The following is a 23,535-nucleotide window of genomic DNA, read 5'->3' as shown; positions in this document are numbered from 1 at the left end:
AAGGAACGGCATAAATTTCGCCAAAATGACACAATTTATTCAAAATGGCCGACGTCCTGTTCGGTTTCGGCCATGGCTCCAAGAGACTTTTCTTTAAGTTGTGCCATGATACAGGTGTGTAGCGATTTTCGTGCATGTACGTCAAACCGTATTGTGGGGCATGAGGCACAAAGTTTTCCGGGGGGCGCTGTTGAGCCAGTTTGCCACGCCCATTAATGCAAACCATGAAATATCAAATTTATCGCCAGGCCTGGCTTGCATGCCAAATTTGGTGCCTTTTGGGGAACTATCAAATATGGACCAATCAGATGAAGGGGGGGTGCGCTTGTTGGCGTCTAGCGTCGCCACGGTAACACTTTTGAAAGAGAAAAGTAATGCGTGTAGTCGCAGGATGGAGACGCACATTTTGATGTATAACACATCTGGGTTCACGATACGGTTCGGGCTGAATTAACTCTCGAAGGAATGGCATATATGGCTCCAAAATTACGCGATTAATTCAGAATGTTCAAAATGGCCGACTTCCTGTTCGGTTTAGGCCATGGCGCCAAGAGACTTTTCTTTAAGTTGTGACATGATACAGGTGTGTACCGATTTTCCTTCATGTACGTCACACCGTATTATGGGGCTTGAGGCACAAAGTTTTTTCTGTCGAACCAATCAGATGAAGGGTGGGCGCGCTTTTTGGCGTCTAGCGTCGCCACGGTAACGCTTTTGAAAGAGAAAAGTAATGCGTGTTGTCGCAGGATGGAGACGCACATTTTGATGTATAACACACCTGGGTGCACGTTACGGTTCGGGCTGAATTAACTTTCGAAGGAATGGCATAAATTTCGCCAAAATGACACGACTAATTCAAAATGGCCGACTTCCTGTTTGGTTTCGGGCATGACGCCAAGAGACTTTTCTTTCAGTTGCGCCATGATACAGGTGTGTACCGACTTTCGTGCATGTACGTCAAACCGTATCGTGGGGCTTGAGACACAAAGTTTTCTAGGTGGCGCTGTTGAGCCATTTTGCCACGCCCATTAATGCAAACCATTAAATATCAAATTTTTCGCCAGGCCTGACTTGGGTGCAAAATTTGGTGACTTTTTGGGCATGTTAAGGGGGGCAAAAAGGCCATCACTTTGTCAGGAAAATAATAATAATAATAATAATAAAAATTCCTGCAAATACAATAGGGCCTTCGCACTGAAGGTGCTCGGGCCCTAATAATAAAAATTCCTGCAAATACAATAGGGCCTTCGCACTGCAAGTGCTCGGGCCCTAATAAAAATTCCTGCAAATATACAATAGGGCCTTCGCACTGCAAGTGCTCGGGCCCTAAAAAAACAAATATGTCTGGAGCCGCAAAAAATGAAAAGTCTTGTATAAGCCTTAGAATGAAGACAACACATGCTGCATGTTTCCATATTAGTTAGAACTGTAAATGTAGCTGCTAATGTCTTTCCACACGACTCTTTTTGTTACGCGAATCTATGGAAGAGTACCAGGGCCAGGCAGGAGAAAAATAATATTTTAGAGGAGGAAGATTTTTTTTTTCATTATGTCAAGAAAAAAGTCAAAATGTCAAGATGACTGTTGAAGTACAATTAGAGAAAAATGTCGAAATGTTGAGAAAAAAGTCGAAATGTCAAGAAAAAGTAAAAATGTCGAGAAAAAAGTGTAAATTTTGAGAAAAAAAAGTCAAAATGTTGAGAAAAATGTCGAAATGTTGAGAAAAAAGTGTAAATGTAATATTTATTCTACACATTTTGCAGCATTGGAAAACGTTAAGAATGTTTGTGTCATGTTTCTCCTCCTACAGAAACCATATTAAAACCAAAAATATATTTGCCTCCTCCATCTATTTCCATTTTCAAACATTTTTGAAAAAGCTCCAGGAGCCACTAGGGTGGCGCTAAAGAGCCGCATGCGGCTCTGGAGCCGTGGGTTGCCGACCCCTGGTCTAGAGGAAAGAACTGCTTACGTAAGCGGAGGGGGTGGAGTTATTAAGACCAACGGCAACAGCAAGACTGGGAGACGGAGACATTTTCCACTAAGAATGAATCTGGATGCAGCAAAGCATCATGGGTCTGAGGAGGAGACAACCTGTCTTTTAGAGACGTGTCCACGGAGGAGCTACGTGGACCAAGTCCTGTTAGAGCAGATACCTGGTTGTTGCTGCAACTTTCACGCAAACGCAGCGACATAACTGACGTTTGCAGCGACGTAATGACGTGGCTCCTCTTAACACCCGAGCTGTGGAAAAACAAACCGGTTCTAGTTGTGAACCAGAACCAGCCCTGGAACTGGTTTGGTGGAAAAGCGCTATCAGTGGCCGTTATCACACTGAAGCATCAGGACTCCCACCGCAGTCGGCTGCTCTGCTTCCTCTCTTCGTCCTCCAACACCTCTTTCCGACCCGCAGGTACACCATCTGCCACAAGACGGAGGTGGTGAAGAACACGCTGGACCCGGTCTGGCAGGCCTTCAAGATCCCAGTCAGAGCCCTGTGCAACGGAGACTACGACAGGTAGAGTCCTGCACACACCCACATCCCAGGAAGGTTCTCAGGAAAGGGGGATGATAACGTACACGACCGGGAGCTGGAGTAGTTTAGTAATAGTTTAAACTAGGCGTGTAACAATATATCGTGCCACGAAATTTCGCGATACAAAAACGTCACGATACGTGTCGTGGAGGTGACAAACTGTATTGCGATATTGAGTTATTAATATTAATCTATTGTGTTGACTAGTAGTGCGCACGCGTGCCGACCCGCGGACCAAAATCTTACTACACTCAGAAGAAACTAGTACCGTTTTGCGGACCCGATCATGGGACTCTAGCAGGGTTTTGAGCTCTGAACCTTTACTCATGTAAGGCTGGTGTAGAGTTAAGCCTTACCTTATTAAATTAAACCTTTTTGGGGTGGTGAGTACGATAAACACGGGGAAACTTCTGCTGAGTTCCAGTGTACTTTAATGTCCCTCAACAGTGTAGGATTTTAGAACATCAACACAGCACCTAGTGCCGTACTGTGGCGTATCACTCCGCCCAATCTAAAACAGACTAATCACTACAGATAAACTGACTAGTGTCATTATAGTCCCTGATTTACATCAGAATATAAAGAATATATTTATAAAATAATGAACCCTGAATTACCAAAATAACCTTCTTAACAAAAATAAATCTCCTCTTACACTTATAAGGTGAGCATGAATCAATCTTTTTATGATGTAAAATTGTATGTATTTATTTACTTTATTTAATTTTAGTTGTTAAATTTCTGGAAAAGAAAAAAGTCAAATCATACATGAGAGAAACTATTCAGTTTGTGGCAAAATATTTGTACTTGTATGAAACTGAAGATCATAATGCAAACCTGACATTTACTTTTAGTTCAGTTTGTGGAAAATGGTTGGCCTGGCTTTCTCTTTAAAACTTAAACAGTTATAAAGCATTACAAACTGTAACAATAGGGCAAATGTACAGTATTGTTTTGTATTTTGTGTCTTTCAAATAAAAGACCATTTTTTCCAGTCATATGTTCCTCATGCAAGGTTGTTAAAAAAATACTGCTATAATATCGTATCGTTATCGTGACCTCAATATCGTGTATCGTACCGTATCGTGAGATTAGTGTATCGTTACACCCCTAGTTTAAATCAAATATGCGCCCGCTCGTTGTCCCGCCCCCGTTAGAAACCCAGACCTGACTCTGCTGTCCTCTGTTTCTCCTCAGGACCATTAAGGTGGAGGTGTACGACTGGGACAGAGATGGAGGGTGAGCCGGCCTTTATTTCCGTCTGAGCAGCTTAGTTACGGAACCAGTTCATGATGATGATGATGAAGATGATGATGATGATGATGTCATCGTAGGTACTCTGTAATCAAAATGATCAGACTGCCAAGGAACTTGGAACAATGGCCAATGATTGCATCATTTACAGACATTATTGAAGCATTCCTCAATGTTTAAGGCCATCGTTGGAACATAATATCTAAGTTTTCTTTTTTTTTTTTTTTTTTTTTTTTAATATTTTTTTATCCCCGATTTTTTACCCATTTCATCACCCAGTGCTCATACCTAAGTAACAGTCCTGGGCATTGCTCTCCTCTGCCAACCCAGGGAGGGCCCTACACTGATCTCAGGTCTCCTTCAATATCTAAGTTTTCATATAAAAATATCGTTGGTAACTTCTTATTCTAAGAGAGACCTTTCCTCTTGTGAATAAGTGACATGCAGACGCCCAAAAGTAAAGTAAAAGAAATGGGGCACAAAGCCGTTCAGAACAGTGGTCCAAAAGCCTTGGAGATGAAAACGGTGAGGGACGCCAACGAGAGTCTCCGTTGTCGTGGCTCGTCCTCGTTGTTCAGGAAGAGTTCTGATGGTTAACACAGCAGCTGAAACAGGAAGATGAGTTCTGGAAGTCTGACGAGGCGAAAGGATGCTGGTTTTGTTGGGCCGTCGACCCAAAACCACCAACAAATACAGTTCCTGTACTCAAACACGGTGGTGGGAGCATCATCATGTGGGACTGGTTTGCTGCTTTGGCCACAGGGAAACTTTTCCAGGTGCATGGGATCATGGAAAAAGAGAATTATGTTGGTATGTTAAAGAAATCTGCTGCCAGTTTAGAGTTTAGAGTTTCCCAGCAAGACAATGACGTGTAGATTTGTCCTAAACTTGTGGACGGATTGGTCCATTCAGAAGTGCATTGGTCCATTCAGGGCCCGGATCCAGAACCTGTGCAGGAACTCGAGGTCCATGTGGAGGAACCAGCCGATCTAGAAGACGCTGAGCTTTTATCCACCGACGAACGAGCGAGGAGACACAGGACTGTTTTTATCTCCAATCAACAAAGCTGCATCTCTAATTAGCGTTGGAGGGCTGATCAATAACTAAATTATTTAGATTAAACACATCTATAGAACATCTTCAGTTTAGAGGAGGTTTCTTTGTCGCTTCTCTGCTTCTCTTCACTCCTCTGCTGCTGTTTCTACCTTTTATTTTCTCGTCTTTTGTTGTTTTTCCAGCCACGACTTCATCGGCGAGTTCAGCACCAGCTACAGGGAGATGTCCAGAAGCCAGTCGCAGTTCCACATCTACGAGGTGGTCCTCCTCCCACGCTTTCACCTCCATACGTGCAGGAACTCGTTACCACACCCAGAAATAGGGCTGCAGCGATACACTGATCTCACGATACGATATATATATCGCGATATTCAGCCAACGATACGATTCAATGTGATACGATACGATATAATCTGATACACTTACATCATTTTCTGAAAGATTTAAAAGGGACAGAGTTGTTTTGGTGATATCTTGTGTTTTATTTACTTGGATCAAATTAATTGAACCGAAAACTAAAAACATCAAATACACAACATACTTGTCTCTGATTGGAGTCTACAGCTGCAAATGCTTGCCTTACAATGCAAACTGGTTAACAAGCCTTTGAAGTAGTTAAACCAATAGAGAGTTAAAAAGTGTTAGGCACCAAATATAATATATTTAATTTTCTGAGTCGGCAAAAATAATAACTTTATTGATCCCACATAGGAGTAATTCATGTTATATCAGCTATAGAGAACAAGGTAGCACAGAAAAAAAATATAGTCGATTCTCCCTCACAAAAATAAGAATAGAGAAACATATTTTCTCATCAACAAAACAAATTTAAATTTTTTCAAATAACAAAATAACACATTTGAACCATTTTCAGACAATAAAAGAACTGATAAAATCTGAAGAATTGTTCAAATTTGTTATTTTGTTACTTGAAAAATGTAAAATATGTTTATGTAAAATATGCTTTGTTAGTGAGAAAATGTTTCTTATTTTTGTGAGGGGGGATAGGCTATATATTGTTTTTCGGCGCTACCTTGTTCTCTAATATGACATGAATAACTCCTATGTGGGATCAATAAAGTTCTTATTTTTGCTGACTGAGAAAATTAAATATATTATATTTGGTGCCTAACTGTTTCCCAAGTATATTAGTGCGTGTGTGAAAGAATAAATGAGACGTAAAACGTACATTTCTTCGTAGAACGGCGCTTTATGAAAATAAGTCCATTTACTTGTATTAGTTTACAGCGCAGTCTTGAACATCCAATATGGCGGCGACGTTGACGTATCGCAGCAGCGGGCAAGAACACTCGATGCGGCTTCTACGTTTATATGTCTATGATTTCAACAGTTTTCCGATACGTACCCATAAACTTGAATTCGTGTTCACAGTGAAGACTCGTAGTCGTAGAAATTAGAGTTGTATTCACAAGACTTTGCACTCACAGCTTTTAGATTCATACTCACATAAAAACAATCCTAACCCTAATAATGTATCACTCATGTGTGTGACAGCAGCATTTTGGGTACAACTTTTTTATTTACATACAAATGTTTATCATTACGAATACGAATAGTTATAACATGGACACATCTTTTTGGAAGTAATCTTACTCCATAGAAGCTCGGCTGGAACCGGGTCATGTGACCATGATTTGATTGATTGAAATTCTTTATTCAGTCACATCACGCTACAAACATTAAACACAAACATTATCGAAAAATAGTGACTGAAAAGGCACAGGCAGAAGCATAGTGATATATTAATGCCTGTCCTAAACTAAACCAGAAAAGGAGGACCAATAAGGTTTACATATATAATAGTAAAGACATTTTTTTTCTTTTTTTTTATATATAAATAGCAGAGAACAGCAAACAAAAAAAATAAATATTAACCTTTGTAGCTTTGAAATCCATGAACCCCACCAATAAACAAACTTCTATCTCCACAGGTGCTGAATCCAAAAAAGAAGGGAAAGAAGAAGAAGAAGTACCTGAACTCAGGAACGGTGAGTAATAATATCTTTCATGTTCTTCTCTTGTCGACTTTATTAGACGGGAAGCAGGTTTTATTTATTCATGTAGCTTTTTAAAGAAACATGGAGGATTTGATTCCTAGAGTTAATTATAGATCTTTTTTACAAGTAAACAACATTAAGATGCTGCAGTAAACGTCTTAAAGCCTTAAAGCCGTGATGACCTCAGAGCCGCGGTGTTGGCAGAAACTTTCCTCTCCAGCGAAATTCACAGATCTTTAGGAGGAAGGTCCTTAAAGAGACGTAAATAAAAACACACTTCTCAGACAGAATATACATGATATATATCATTTTTATACATTAGAGGACGTTAAGCTTCTGTACTTAAGTCTAAAGGGAAATGTTATCCTGCAGTTTATCACTCATTTACCTGAAAAAGATTCTTAATTCAGTTTTATTTAAAAAAGCATCTGTTACAACAGAATTTCTCCGGGATCTTTCCAGAGACCCAGAACACATTTTCAACAGAAACATAAACTGGAGGTACTTAAGGTACCAGAACTGAACAGGTTCTGAGACTGAACAAGTGATGGTTCAGGTGAAGACGTTTTGGACGCTTGACGATTTTTAACTCCCGACCCTAGTCGCTAGTAGCTTCTCTTATTTCCATGTGGCCCCAGAAGTTATTTAATGGGGTTCACAGCCAGCGTTGCCATAGTAACGGTCCCAATCAGAGGTAAATAGGGAGGGTTGTGTGAAATCAGATGTAACATCAATATGTGGAGCACAACGATCAGGTTTGGAAGCCTCTAAAAATGGAAAAATAAGTTATTTTAGTCTAGGGAAAAATGGGAAAAAAGAGGAAAAAAAGTGGAAAAAAGAAGGAAAAAAAGAAAAAAAGAGGAAAAAAAAGGAAAAAAAGAAGAAAATAAGGAAAAAAAGAGGAAAAAAGAAGGAAAAAAAGGAAAAAAAGGAAAAAAAAGAGGAAAAAAGAGGAAAAAAAGAAGGAAAAAAGAGGAAAAAAGAAGGAAAAAAAGGAAAAAAGAGGAAAAAAGTAGAGGACCTGCAGGTCTGGATCTGGACCCTAGTGGTCTGTAGAGGACCTGCAGGTCTGGATCTGGACCCTAGTGGTCTGTAGAGGACCTGCAGGTCTGGATCTGGACCCTAGTGGTCTGTAGAGGACCTGCAGGTCTGGATCTGGACCCTGGTGGTCTGTAGAGGACCTGCAGGTCTGGATCTGGACCCTAGTGGTCTGTAGAGGACCTGCAGGTCTGGATCTGGACCCTAGTGGTCTGTAGAGGACCTGCAGGTCTGGATCTGGACCCTAGTGGTCTGTAGAGGACCTGCAGGTCTGGATCTGGACCCTGGTGGTCTGTAGAGGACCTGCAGTTTCTCTTATTTCCATGTTGCCCCAGAAGTTATTTAATGGGGTTCACAGCCAGTGTTGCCATAGTAACGGTCCCAATCAGAGGTAAATAGGGAGGGTTGTGTGAAATCAGATGTAACATCAATATGTGGAGCACAACGATCAGGTTTGGAAGCCTCTAAAAATGGAAAAATAAGTTATTTTAATGTCACCGGGCGGCAAGAGCGTAGCTGCAAGGTGTGTTGTTTCTGTCAGCCTGTTTCAGTTTTAGTTTTAGTTTAGTCTTTGGGTCAAACTATCATTTTAGTTTTTATTAGTTTTAGTCACGTTCATTCTCCTTTTAGTCGTGTCAAGTTTCAGTCGACTAAAAGTCTCATCATTTTAGTCTTATTTTAGTCAGAATTGTCCAGGATCATTTTAGTCTCGTTTTAGTCAAAGATTGTATTTAGCCAAACCCATTTTACAATTCAAACAAGGTTATCTTATTCAAAAAACAGAATAACAGGAGTGCTGCTGGTGTCTCCACAACCACCGGTGTTCTTGCAGTGGCTGCAACAGTGAACTCAAAAGAAAAAATGCAGGCACTCTGGTGGCTTGAAAAAAGTTTAAAAAACTTTATTTGGACTGGGTTACATCTAAAAGGTTATATTTTTGTTACCTTACAGACTCAAGAATACATTCATTCCAGATACAGAAGACTCTAATTTGAGTTTACAACATATTTATTTTTCCGCATTTCTCCCCGTCTTTTTCTTTTTTGAGACACATTGGGTTTTCTTTTCAACGTCTATGTAGGAAAGTGGATCCAAAGATCTAAAGACTAAACTGGTTTAAAGACTAAACCAGAGGAAACTACTTAAAACATGGACATTAAGGATCTTTGGTAGAACATTTCGTCTCGTTTTGGTCAACTAAAATGAAGACACATTTTAGCAGAGTTTTTATTTTGTAATCTGTCTGGTTTTTATTCCTCTACGATATTGCATTATATATTTAATTATCGTTATCGTAACATGACCAGCATTTTCGTTGCGTCTCGTTTTCCTCAGGTGATAACGGTTCGTTGACCACGATATTTAGTGATAATTTTGTTGACGAAAGGAACTTTCCTGCAAGAGTGTGACTTCAATAGCTCGGCTGCAGGATTATGAGTCCAGATTTGAACTCTCTGAAAATCTTTGAACTGTGCTGGAGAAGACCGGCAATTCAACATCTGTTAAAACATGAATGCAGCTCTTCAGGGAACCATTTATTTATTTATTTATTTATTTTGTGCATGGTAGTGCATAGTTTGACAATAGTAGTACATTTGTACACTTCAATCTACACACCCATGACCAAAAAGGAGCAGGATGAAGACAAGTCTTATTTTACCTGCCCCTTATTCAAAACCAAAACAAAAAGAACAGTCAATGTAACCAATATTTACAATAAAATATACACTTAAATAGAAACCAACCACATATATCAATAATACTGTTTAGGTCCCAGCCTATTCATGATCATATAACTTAAATATTTTATCTTTATACATTTTTTTGAACCTAAGTAAATTTGTACATTCCTTTAAATCATTCTGTAGAGAGTTCCACAGTTTTACTCCCACAACCAATATACCGTACACATCTGCTTGAGAGTGGTCCTTGCATACTGATGTTTGAAATTATATTTCCTTCTATGATCTATAACTTCTGGATTCGAAAAAACAAACAACTGCTGTAGATTACTTGCTAATACTTTTATTTTTGCCCTATGCATAACTAATGTCTGTAACTCAACTATTTCTTTAAATTTAATAAGTCCTGAATTAATAAATAATCTGTTGGTGTGTTCTCTGTAATTTGCTTTATGAATGATCCTCACCGCTCTTTTCTGCTGGATAAACAATGGATGTACATTGCTAGTATATGTGTTGCCCCAGACTTCCACACAGTAATTGAGATAAGGTAAAATCAGTGAACAATATAAGATTCGCAATGCCTTATAATCTAGTACATATTTTGCTTTGTTCAGAACAAAAATACTCTTGGAAATCTTTTTTTTAACATGTGATATATGAGCTTTCCATGTCAATTTGTCATTCATATATGCAGAGGTGGACAGAGTACCCGACCCCAGTACTTGAGTAAGAGTCCAAATACTACTGGTAGAATATTTACTCCGTTACAAGTAAAAGTAGCTCAGTCAAAATATTACTCGAGTAAGAGTAGAAAAGTACTTGCTTTTAAAGGTACTTAAGTATCCAAAAGTAAATGCTTTTAAATTTACTTTAAGTAAAAGGAAGAGTAAGAGTAAATTTCTTATTTTCCACATCAGTAAATTACTATATTTTTTCTAAATTAATTTAAGGATCTTTTAACTCTTGTTTCTGAGAATTAACTCTTTGAAACCAGCTGCACTGATGTGCTGCTTTTAGAACCACAATGTTATATAAAACCTGCAGAAACACCAAAAACAAATCAAATGAATGGGATCATAAGAGGACAGCAGATGATGCAGAGTTTATTAACAATCATGAACTGAAACCAAATGAACCTGCACCATCCAACTAAGTCTGGATCCCCCTCAAAGACCACTGCTTTACAAAAAACTACATCTCTGCTTTCAATAACTCAATGTTGAACTTTACAGGAAGGACATGTACCAGTACAATATAACAATATAGAGACGACTCAGCGGATTGTCTTTCTTCTCCTGACGCAGGCGTAGCCATTGTTGCAGCTCTGTCTTGACAAACGCAGGCTACTTTGGCGGTATCGTTTTGAGGAGGCTTGACGTATTTCCGCTTTACGTACATCCCAGTGGAGAGCGTGCACTGTGATAGGTCTCCTCCTTTGACAAAAACAGCTTGTGTCCAATAGGATTTTAGGGAAGAAGAAAAAAGAGCAGACCTGAAAGTAACGAGTACTTTTCAGCCTTCCTCGAAATTTACTCGAGTAAAAGTAAAAATATTTGTCTTGGAAATGTATTCAAGTAAGAGTAATAAGTAGCAAAGAAATCTAATACTCAAGTAAAGTACAAATCCTCTGGATATGTACTTAAGTAAATGTACTCCTTTACTGTCCACCACTGCATATATGAAGGAAGATCAGTGTGGTTCATGTTCGTCACTAACGGTGATTCTGGTGTCTCTGTCTCCGTCAGGTCACCCTGCTGTCCTGCCTGGTGGACACGGAGCTGTCCTTCCTGGACTTCATCAGAGGCGGGTACGTTCACCCTCTCATCCTCAGATCCGCTGCTACAATCCTGCTGTAATCTGACACGATTGACGGCTCCGTGTTTCTCTCTTTTCTCTCTTTTCTCTTTGGCAGGACGCAGATTAACTTCACGGTGGCGATCGATTTCACGGCATCAAACGGTGAGTTTCAAAGCTCTGCTCCTCAGGCGTCTCTTATCGTCGGCTCAGCGCGATGACACTTCACCCCTTTAATTAAACCGGGGAAAAGAGCGATAAAGCAGCGGAAACGCAGGAGATTATTCCCCAGGTTAAACTCCCGAGATAGACGGGGGAGGTTTCTGGTCTCGTGTCGACGCGGGAGGTCATCAGAGGTCACGGAGAACAAATGCAATTACGACTCGTGAGGGATTCTCTCGTTTCAGGAAGTTAATAATGTGACACGAGGTTTCGGAGATAAGAACTTTATTATGTTCATTTCCATTTCTAACCGTGACTAAAAAAGAAACTGTGATGTTTATCTCGCTGCTGTTTTGTATAAAAATACATAATAAAGATTCATCTAATCCAAAATGACGACCTGGGCAATACTAAGTACCCCCCCCACTGCTTCTACAGGCTCTAAGAGGCTGTTCATCAGCTGGTGTGCAGATGTTTCAGCAGTTTGCTGGTCTGGGACGTTCAGGTGCATAATAAAACAATGCCAATAGGGAACGACAGCAGCAGGGGGGTTTGAGAAGCAGCTATTAACTCCCCAAAACTGCAGGATTTGTCCCTTTCTTGGCCGATGCCCGTTCTACGGAAGTAAATCTGTTATCGGATTTTGAAAGAAAAACGTGATTGAATTTCTAGCACTGAATATTTATGCCCTGAAATATATATATTCATATTTTACCTAAAAAAATTAAACCGCAAAATTTCAACCGCAAAACATTTAACGTTAAATTATTCAACTGCAAAAATTTAAACTGTAAAAACTTCAACCACAAAAAATTCAACGTTAGAATATTCAACCGCAAAAATTTCATCACCAAAAATTAAACTTTAAAATATTATACTGCAAAAAATTAAACTGCAAAAATTCATCCGTAAAAAAGTAAACGTTAAAATATTCAACGTTAAAATATTTAACGTTAAAATATTTAACCCCCAAAAATAAAACGGCAAAAAAATTCAACTGAAAAAAATTCAACGTTAAAATATTCAACTGCAAAAAATTAAAAAGCAAAAAAATTAAACCGCAAAAAATTCAACGTTAAAATATTCAACTGCAAAAAATTAAACAGCAAAAAAATTCAACCACAAAAAATTCAACGTTGAAATATTCAACGTCAAAAAAATCAACGTTAAAATAAACCAGTTTCTAGACTTTCCAGAGGAAAAGCTCTTCAGGACTGAGGTTCACAAAACCAGCGTAACATCTGTCTCACTTATCTTAACACATTTTTTGCCCAAACGAGTCGTGAACATCCTGAAACCAGCGTCGCTTCTGTCGTCGGACCTCATGTGCTGTGGATTTCCGGTTGGCAGAGTTCCATTGTTGTTTCCGGTTATTGAATCGGGGATGCAGACCGTAGCGCTCTGCAGCACGCTCTTTCTTCTCCATGAACACACTCCGAGTTGTTTAGATTAATTTCATCCCGCTGCTGTAAATACTCACGAGAGCTCGAACCGAGGATTCATCTGCGGCTGGAAACCTTCCCAGCATTCCTGCTCCTCCACTTCTGCATGAGCGATGCTCAGAAACATCTGGGTCTCGCTTGTACAAACTAACTTTATCTGAAGAAGTAGAACCAGGCAGCGTGTGTGCATGTGTGTGTGCGTGTGTGTGTGTGTGTTTATAGCTGCAGGCTATATGCAGATGCTGCAGTGTATTTACGGAGCGGCATTGTCTTGTTTTGATGGAAACTACAGAGCAACTTCTCCTTTAACGTCGTCACGGAGGAATCAGCCTCACGACTTCTCTTGAATCTGTTCGTCTCGTTTCTCTGTTGATGCCAGAAATAAAGACCAGACAGCCGAAGCTGCTCTTTTCTTTGTACTGTAACTGTCAAATCCAGTTTCCTGCAGACGTGGACAGAAGAGAGATTTGTTATTTTTGCTTCCATTTAAAAAAGGTTTCCAGTGAGACGTCCCTGCTTGTCACCACGGCGACGTTTGCTCAGCACCGACTTTTAAAAGGAGCTTAAAAATTTTGGAAATATAATTCAATTTGGAACTTTTAACTCTTTAATGAAACTCCAAAGGGAAATTGATAAATCGTGTTTATTATGTTTATTTCTGTGAGAATTTACAATTTATTTGTGGTAATTTATCGAATACAAAACTAAAAATAAAAATAAGCCTTTTGTTGTGACAGGAACAAACATAGGAAGCCTGACCGATGATGATGAACATATTACTGAGATCTTCTCCACCCGTTTAACACACCTCCATCACCAGTGATCGTATTTACTCCTGTCAGAGTTCAAACGTTTGTTATTAAAGCTTCGTTTTATGGTGAAAATGTCACCAAAACTGCAGGATTTGTCCCTTTCTTGTCCGATGCCAACGCAAAAAAATACAACCGCAAAGAATTCAACCACAAAAATTCAACATTAAAAAATTCAACCGCAAAGCAAATTATTATTGGACACGGCTAACATCCGGTCACTGTGGTAGCCGACAAGCCGAAGTTGTACTGGGGGGATTCGTGCTCGCTCCTTTTGCTTGGCGCACGCTCTTGATCTTGAATCTAGAATCTATTGCTCTTCCCTGGGTTCCCGGATGTTGTGGTTGAATTTTTTTGTGGTTGAATTTATTGCAGTTGAATATTTTGATGTTGCATTTTTTGCAGTTGAATATTTCATTTTTTTGCAGTTGAATTTTTTAACATTGAATTTTATAATCTTGAATTTTTTTACAGTTGATTTTTTTTGCAGTTGAATATTTTAACGTTTAATTTTTTGCAGTTTAATATTTTTTGCAGTTGAATATTTCAACGTTTAATTTTTTTGCAGCTGAATTTTTTTGCAGTTGAAAATTTTAACGTTTAATATTTTAACATTGAATGTTTTTGCAGTTTAATTTTTTGCAGTTGAATATTTTAACATTGAATTTTTTTGCAGTTTAATTTTTTGCGGTTTAATATTTTAACGTTGAATTTTTTTGCAGTCGAATTTTTTTGCAGTTGAATTTGAGTTGAAAGTCCAATGACAGATTTACCTCCGTACCCTCTTGGACCCCAGGTATGTGGTCCACAAAGGGGACCCGGTCTTCTAATCCCGGTCTTCAAGCCCACTCAGAACCCAGACTAAACCGCTGGCTGGTGTTGGGTTTAGCTGACGGAAGGATGATGCAAACTGCGTTTTCTAGAGACGATAGAAATATTCCTCAAGTGAGGTTTTAACTATTTTGTCCCAGATTCTTCAGCCTCGGGTAAAAACAGATCAGAGCCTCATGAGAGCTGAATTATTTATGTGCAGAACACCGACTGTGTGGTAATTGGACGTTACACCTTGGGACCCGAGGGAACCGGCGAGATTCTCTCTGCCTCCAGAACCGAACTGAGCAGATGTAACTTGATGCTGATGTGTGTTTTCTTGTGTCGGGTCGCTGGGGGAACCAGGGAACCCGTCCCAGCCCACTTCCCTCCACTACATGAGCCCCTACCAGCTGAACGACTACGCCATGGCGCTGCGGGCCGTCGGCGAGATCATCCAGGACTACGACAGCGACAAGATGTTTCCCGCCCTAGGATTCGGTGCCAAGCTGCCCCCCGACGGACGGGTCTCTCACGAGTTTCCTCTGGTAAGGACATCCTCGACATCCGGCCGGCGAACCGGCCCAAACACTCACGACACGTTTACAGCCCTGGAACTGAAAACATTTGAATTTGTGTAAAAAAAATCTATAAAAAGGGAGGAATTATGAAGAAAGCATGAAAGACACAACAATCTTTAATTTCATGTAGGGCTGCAGCTATCGAATATTTTAGTAATCTAGTATTCTACTGAAAATTCCATCGATTAATCGAGTAATCGGATAAAACATATATTTGTTTAGTTAAAGAGCAATTATAAATATACATAAGATGTTAGATGTTAATTGACATCAAGACTAAACTATATAATCCAGTAGGTTCATGGCTGTTCATTTAATAACCCTGAACTTACACCAGTCGACCAAATTCACTGCCTTCACTCAAAAAACTAAGGATCTTACCAAGAAATGTTCTTATTTCTAACCTAAAAATGCCATTACACCTGATATCAGACATAACTTAAAATGTTAGGTGTTTTCCCACGTGTTTCAATTGAATTTTCATTTGTGTCAAGCAAATTTTAAGTTCTAGTTAAGTTTTAAGTTAGAGTTTTGGCAGTGTTCAAAATAAAATTATGAGACCTGCTGTATTGGAGCACATTAGACACCAGTGCTGCTTGTTTTTATCCATGAATGACTATAGAGATAAAATGAAATGAAATCTACCTAGCTTTATTACGTTTTTATTTTTCTGACATTTTCTGCCTTTTCTTTTAGTTAAAACTGTAGCGGGAACAGAGGTTTATGTACCGGGTAAAGGCTGATTTATGGTTCCGCGTTACAACAACGCAGTATGGTGCGCGTCGCTGCGTACCATACGCCGTAGCGCAGCCCCGCCAGCCGGACCGCCGCTCTCCGCCCTCGCCGGAGAGCGGCGTAGACTCTGCGTCGATTTAACGCGGAACATTTAGAGGGGGAACATTAGGAGAACGGACCAGAAGAATATAGCGTGGATTAAAAATAAAAGTTAAGCACTGAAATACATGTGTCTCCCGTCTGGGCCATTGCAGACTGCCTGAGCATAGCATGTTACAAAACAAACATATCCGCCGCCTCTTTCTCCCCCCTTTAACGAGCGCAGCGTCAGTGTGTTGTGTCGCATTAAATGTGGTCCGGGCGTAATACGAGGCTTTGAGCTGGTGAAATTAAACGAAAAAAATAAATTAATTAATTAATTAAACGATTCCTCGAGGCAGAGAAAATTCCTCGATCATTTTTTGTAATCGAATTACTCGAATTATTCGAGGAATCGTTTCAGCCCTAATTTCATGGTTCGGGGGGGTTCACAGCGTCGACTCAGAAACACTTCTATCAGGGGACGTATTTCAGCGCTGGAGCCACGAACCGACCCACACATTCACGACATGTCTACAACCATGGAACTGAAAACGTTTGAATTTTTGTAAAAAAGAATCAATAAAAAGGGAAGTAGTACAAAGAAATCATGAGAACAAAATAATCGTTAATTGCATGAGAACGCGGGGTTCACAGCGTGGACTCGGAAATGCTGTATTTTCACATATTTCAGCGCTGTAGCCACAAATCAGAACTCTGCAATCAAGAAAAAAGAGACACGATGACCAGAAGAGTTAGTGAAACCCCTGAATCTAACGAGTCATGGTTTTGGAGTTCCTGTTTTATTTTGAAAGCTGTGTCTTTGTTTCATTATCATATCTTGACTTCCCTTGTTTCCCATCTGCTCTGATTGTCTGCACCTGTGTCTCGTCAAGCTTTCTGTGTATATCTTTTTGTCTTTCTCAGAGGTTCAGACCAACTCATTAGAAAGAAATTAGCACAATTGTTTCTACAAGAAGTTAAAAAAACAACTTTATGATGAACGGTATAAAAGGAACCGTATCATCACGCTGATAACACTGCAGAAGCCCTGAAACCAGGACTAGTGGAACTGAAACCAGGACTAGTAGACCTAAAACCAGGACTAGTAGAACTGAAACCAAGACTTGTAGAGCTGAAACCAGGACTAGTAGAACTGAAACCAAGACTTGTAGAGCTGAAACCAGGACTAGTAGACCTAAAACCAGGACTAGTAGAACTGAAACCAAGACTTGTAGAGCTGAAACCAGGACTAGTAGACCTGAAAACAGGACTAATAGAACTGAAACCAGGACTAGTAGAGCTAAACCAGAACTGTCGCCACAAAAACAAATCGGAACTCTGCAATTCTGAAAAAAGAGACACAATGAACAGAAAACCTGAATCTAACGTGTTTTAGTCATGGTTTTGGTGTTTAGTTCCTGTTTTATTTTGAAACCTGTGCCTTTGTTTCAGTTACGTCTTGACTTCCCTTGTTTCCATCTGCCCTGATTGTCTGCACCTGTGTCTCGTCAAGCCTTCTGTGTAAATCTTGTCTTGTCTTTCCTTTGATCCCTGCTGGTCCGTACTGTCAAGGATGTGGTGGATAGGACAAAAAAAATGTTTATTTTCAAACGTAAACAAACTAAAAAGTGCTGCATAGTAGGATGCAAAAGCCATGAACATGACAAAATCCCCCAAAAAAATGACACATGGAGGAAGGAAACGGTACAGACCAGCAGGGGGCATGGGAAAGATAAGATATACACAGAAGGCTTGACGAGACACAGGTGCAAACAATCAGGGCAGATGGGAACAAGGGAAGTCTAGATGTAACTAAGACAAAGACACGGGTTTCAAAATAAAACAGGAACCATGACAGTTTTCTGCATTGATTTGTGACGAAATGTGATCCGATCTGGTCGAATCTGCTTTGACAGCAGTAAACTGGATCAGTAACCAGGAACCAGTCCTCTTTTTGGTGTCAGCGGTTCTCTGGACCTCCATGGGGTTCAGGTCTGGACCGCTCCAGGAGATGGTTTTTCCTGGTTCTGTGGTGGATTGGACCTCCATGTTCGGGGTCGTTGTGAGGCTGCACCACCCAACTTCCTGGTGTTGTCTTGGACAAGGTTCTGGTAAACTTGCCCCCGGCTGGGAGGCAGCAAAGCCCCGACCATAATGCTCCCTCCGCCATGCTTCACCACTGGGTGTTGGTGAACTTTACGTCTTCTCTAGCACGCAGAGGGGGATTTTTTTTTTTTTTGTGGTTGAATTTTTTGTAGTTTAATATTTTAATGTATAATTTTTTTTCAGTTGAATATTTCAACGTTGAATTTTTTTGCAGTTGAATATTTTAACATTGAATACTTTTACGTAGAATTTTTTGCAGTTGAATATTTTAATATTTAATTTTTTTGCAGTTGAGTATTTCAACGTAAAATTTTTTGCAGTTGAATTTTTTTGCAGTTGAATATTTTAACATTGAATATTTTAATGTTTAATTTTTTTGCAGTTGAATTTTATTGCAGTTTAATTTTTTGCGGTTTGATATTTTAACATATTTTTTGGCAGCTGAATATTTTAATGTTGAATTTTTTGCAGTTGAATATTTTAATGTTGAATTTTTTTGCAGTTGAATATTTCAACGTTGAATTTTTTGCGGTTTAATTTTTATGCAGTTGAATATCTTAACGTTGAATTTTTTTGCAGTTGAATTTTTTGCGGTTTAATATTTTAACATTGCATTTTTTTACAGATTAATATTTCAATGTTGAATTTTCGGAGGGGGATTTCCCAGTAGCCTAGTGGCTTTTGAACTTTAGTAAACATTCGACAGGTGACGGTGATTTTATTGGGGGGACATCTTCCTCTGGGTGGTCCCAACCCCTCGTCCCAACCCTTCCTCAACTATCCCTCAGATGTTTCTCCGGAGGCACTTTTCAATATCCAGGCATTTCAGCTGCTCGTCGTGGAGCAGCAGCCCCCCCCCCCCAGGGGCGCCAACGCTGGAGACGAGACGCATATGCATTAATCTGACCATTAAGGATGCAACATCCAGCTGTGGAGTAATTACGCAAGCTCCATTTAACGAGCGAAGCGAAACATCCGGGTGAACGAGAGCCGTCCGTCCAGCTGAGAAACATATGTGCTGCTGAGATCATGTGATGTAACTTCTCTCCGTTGGGTCATCAGGACACGAATAATGGTGTTTCCGGAGGAGGTGAGCGAAGACATCAAACCCAACAAGCTCAACGTGGAAGGAGAATAAATGAGCAAGAATGAATGAACAAATGAGGATACAATCCGCCCTTTTTGTCTTTTTATGATACGAAGTTAAAAATGTGACTTTACCGCACCGTCAGAGGTCAGAGGAGCTAAAACATCAATGTTTCCATGAACGACACGTCATGCTTTGAATTTCACATCTTTAAGGCCTCAGAACGACGTGTTCATAACTGCAGGATATGGGAACTTTAAAACGCAATCAAACTGATAAACGAGACTCAAACTAGCGTCTCACTGCCTCTGGTTGCTTGGCAACCAATAATTAAGACGTCCTAGTCTGAAAGAACACCAGGTCCCAGTATTTGTAACGTATCTGTTGGTCTACTGGTCCTCTGGTGGTCTACTGGTCTTCCTTTGGTCTACTGGTCCTCTGTTGGTCATTTTGCAGATCATTCCGTATTTGTAGGTTGAAGCAAGTCAGTGGAGTCTCATAAATCCACACACAAATTCAGCGAAGCCCACAAACTACAAGCCATTTGTAAATCAAGTTATATTTGTTTGTGCATCGGAAATACATTTGCGAATATTGAGACTGTTCTGGCTCCATACAGAGATGGATTTAGCTCCGCCCCCAGGAAGTCCCAGAAATCCAAACTCATCCATGTCCTTTGTCTTTTTTGCCTTTGTTCAGAACGGAAATCCGCAGAACCCGTACTGCAGCGGCATCGACGGCGTGATGGAGGCCTACTACCAGAGTCTGAAGTCGGTGCGGCTTTACGGCCCCACCCACTTCTCCCCCGTCATCAACCACGTGGCCAGGTGAGTCCGCCGCCATCACCGGGGCCACAGCGGGACCTGTTGTGAGGGTGGGGACGTTACCGCACAATAACAATGACCCACTCAGACCCCTTTTCCACCAAACCAGTTCAGGGCTGGTTCTGGTTCTGGTTCTGGGCCAGTGCTGAGTTTGGAACCAGGCTTTCTGTTTCCACTGACAAAGAACTGGCTCCAGGCCAGAAGAAACGGTTCCAAGGCAAGGTTGTAGGTTTGGTCTCAACATTGGTAGGGACGATATAACAGCATAACCTGCATGTACTTTTTGCTGGTGACGGGACATTAATAAGACCAAACCGATTGGGTGAACGGGGGTCGGGCATCAGCCAATCAAACGTGCGTTTGAGGGAAAAAAAATGGACCGGCAAATTCAGCAAGTGAAAAGGGGTAAATGTAAGTCTGAACATAATGAAAATAATTCACTTAATAATGTCAATTCTATCCTTACAACATTTGGGAAGACAATCTAAATTACCTATATATCTGAACTCATTATATAATGCAAATAAGGTTGCCTAAAAGTTGGTGGGGACAATTTGAGCCTCCTGAAAAGTTGGTAGTGTAATGTCCCTACCGTCCCTATGCAAACCTATGCCCTTGTTCCAAGGTAGCACCAACTCTTTGCTGGACTAGAGCAGGGTTTGTCAACCGGTGGTCTGCGGCCCTCTGGTGGTCCGTGGCGGTATTGCAGGTGGTCCGTGAAATTGTAAATGGAAAACAATAATTTAAAAAATATATATTTATCCATCCATCCATCATCTATACTACTATACTAAAAGGCGTTGCCAACGGACCATCGCAGACAGGGGCTGGGGATCTGAGGACTTGTGTTTTTGCACACTTGCACTTTTTGCACACTACTTGCTCTTGCACATGTACTGGACTTTTATTCTTTTTTAATTGTTTTTTATTAACAACTAATCTACTCTGCTTTTTAACTTAACTGTTTTTAACTTATTTTAACTCTTCTTAACTGTTCTGTTGCTGGCTGACGAATCTCCCTACGGGGACAATAAAGGTTTTCATTCATTCATTCATTCATTCATTCATACCCGCTTTATCGTTGGCAGGGTCACGGGGGTCTGCTGGAGCCTATCCCAGCTATTTTCAGGCGAGAGGCAGGGGTTACACCCTGGACAGGTCACCAGTCCATCACAGGGCCACATATATAGACAAACAACCAGACACTGGCAATTTAGAATCACCAATTAACCTAATATGCATGTTTTTGGACTGTGGGAGGAAGCCGGAGTACCCACGCAAGCACGGGGAGAACATGCAAACTCCACCACCACTTACGTAAGCGGAGGGGGTGGAGTTATTCAGACCAACGGCAACAGCAAGACTGGGAGACGGAGACATTTTCAAATAAGAATGAATCTGGATGCAGCAAAGCATCATGGGAGGAGGAGGAGACAACCTGTCTTTTAGAGATGTGTCCACGGAGGAGCTACGTGGACCAAGTCCTGTTAGAGCAGATACCTGGTTGTTGCTGCAACTTTCACGCAAACGCAGTGACGTAACTGACCTTTGCAGAGATGTAATGACGTGGCTCCTCTTAGCACCCGAGTTGAGGAAAAGCAAACCGTTTCTTAGCTGGTTCCAATTTGAACATGTTGTGAACCAGAACCAGCCCTGGAACCGGTTTGGTGGAAAAGAGGTACCAGTGCGGTTCCATGCACATCTAAAACAAGCTATCGGCAACAATATAGCTAAGGATTCAACTAGACCAGGGGTTGGCAACCTGCGGCTCTAGAGCATGCGGCTCTTTAGCACCGCCCTAGTGGCTCCTGGAGCTTTTTCAAAAATATTTTTTTTTCTTTTTTTTTTTCTTTTTTTCCTTTTTTCTCTTTTTTCTTTTTTCTTTTTTTTCGTTTTTTCTTTTTTCTTCTTTTTTTTCCTTTTTTTCTTCCTTTTTCCTTTTTTAATCTCGAAATTTCGACTTTTTTCTCAACATTTCGACTTTTTTCTCGAAATTTTGACTTTTTTCTCGACATTTCGACTTTTTCTCAACATTTCGCCTTTCGTCATTTGTCTTCATTCTAAGGCTTATACAAGACTTTTCATTCTTTGCGGCTCCAGACATATTTGTTTTTTGTGTTTTTGGTCCAATATGGCTCTTTCAACATTTTGGGTTGCCGACCCCTGATCTAGACTTTCCCAGAAATCCAAGTAAACATGATGCTAGGTGGTTCCATATGCACTATTGTCTTGGCGTTCTTCCGGTTCCTTCTTTGTTGTGCATCACTTTCGGAAACGGAGGGTCCGGGGGCAGTCACTAGCTCTAGTTTGCAGAGACGTAATGATGTGGCTCCTCTTAGCACCCGAGCTGTGGAAAAACAAACCGGTTCACCGCTGGTTTGGTTGTGAACCAGCACTGGCCCGGAACCAGCCCTGGTTTGGTGGAAAAGCTGTATCAGAACCAGCCCTGGAACCGGTTTGGTGGAAAAGCTCTTATTGGAGCCTTGAGGTGCAGGAGAAGGAAAGAAACTCCTCGCCTGCTTCTGGGAAAACTGTTAATGTCGCCTCACGCCGCCGCGCTGATAAACTCGGCGAGATGAACGCCTGCGGTCACGCGTAGCGTGGGGAAGAAAAACCCGACTAATATGAGACACTAAGAGCATCTCTGCATGCAAGAGGCTGCTCTTCCGCTTCTTTAAATATTTAGAGCGAATAATGTTCTCCGTCTGCAGCGCTTTCTTAAATTAAACTCATAACCGATCAAAAGTTGTGTGCTGCATGGCGGCGCCACGGCGCCGCTTCCTCCGACTCCCACCTGACATCCGAGCTGCCAGATCTGCTCCCGTGATCCTCCAGACTGACTGTAACAAGCACTTTTCCCACCTTTCATCATGGGCTTTCAAATCCCATCTCCCCCCGCCAGCGCGGCCGCCCACTCAGCCCCAGAATAGCTGCATTGTTCGCCGCTCACTTCGGTGCAGCATCTGACGAGGAGCCGGGGAGGCGCCGGCTGAAGGAGTGACACCGTGTCATGTCGGATCGCGGAGCGTCTGACGCTCCGGCAGGAAAACGCCGCCCTAACCCTCCGCCTTAAGCCGGGTTTATGTAACAGGAAGCAGCTCAGGTTGAGCTTAAACAGGTGTAAAAAAGCCTGAATATAATGTTTTTATAACCATCAAAAACATGTTGCATGTAGATATTTTATAAAAAAGTCAGGTGTGTCCCAACACAATGCCAAGAGGGTAAGACATTAGCAGTGGTCCTAGAGTGGCGCTTTTCTATATGTACACACTAGTACCCAGTACTCCAGTTGTAAAAAAAGAATCAGGGGGGATGGTGGATTTTATCATATGGGGACAGATAATTTGTGCTTATTACAAATAATATAATATATTACAAATAATAGCACTGACCAAAACACCTGCAGAAATACTGCAGGAATGACATAGCAGCAGTTTTGGCTTACATCAAATACATCAAAACACAAAAATAAAGAATAGTTTTCTAAACGTATCAATATGACTCTGTCCTTCACAGG

General features: G+C 40.8%; 1 protein-coding gene across 1 annotated transcript in view; it reads left to right on the top strand.

Moving 5' to 3' along the window:
- The window catches only part of LOC133444587 (copine-8-like), a 117,528-nt gene that overhangs the window by 81,565 nt on the left and 12,428 nt on the right, over positions 1-23,535 (top strand). Inside the window, exons 9-16 of the mRNA XM_061722434.1 lie at positions 2,414-2,518; positions 3,734-3,775; positions 5,029-5,104; positions 6,799-6,855; positions 11,333-11,394; positions 11,500-11,546; positions 14,971-15,152; positions 19,894-20,021. Of these exons, the coding sequence (XP_061578418.1) occupies positions 2,414-2,518; positions 3,734-3,775; positions 5,029-5,104; positions 6,799-6,855; positions 11,333-11,394; positions 11,500-11,546; positions 14,971-15,152; positions 19,894-20,021 (699 nt within the window). The remainder of the gene's footprint in view (positions 1-2,413; positions 2,519-3,733; positions 3,776-5,028; positions 5,105-6,798; positions 6,856-11,332; positions 11,395-11,499; positions 11,547-14,970; positions 15,153-19,893; positions 20,022-23,535) is intronic.

The sequence above is a fragment of the Cololabis saira genome, chromosome 5 (assembly GCF_033807715.1).
Source record: "Cololabis saira isolate AMF1-May2022 chromosome 5, fColSai1.1, whole genome shotgun sequence".
NCBI classification, from domain to species: domain Eukaryota; kingdom Metazoa; phylum Chordata; class Actinopteri; order Beloniformes; family Belonidae; genus Cololabis; species Cololabis saira.
Note: the sequence above shows the minus strand (reverse complement) of the source record. Positions and strands in the feature narration are given on the sequence as shown.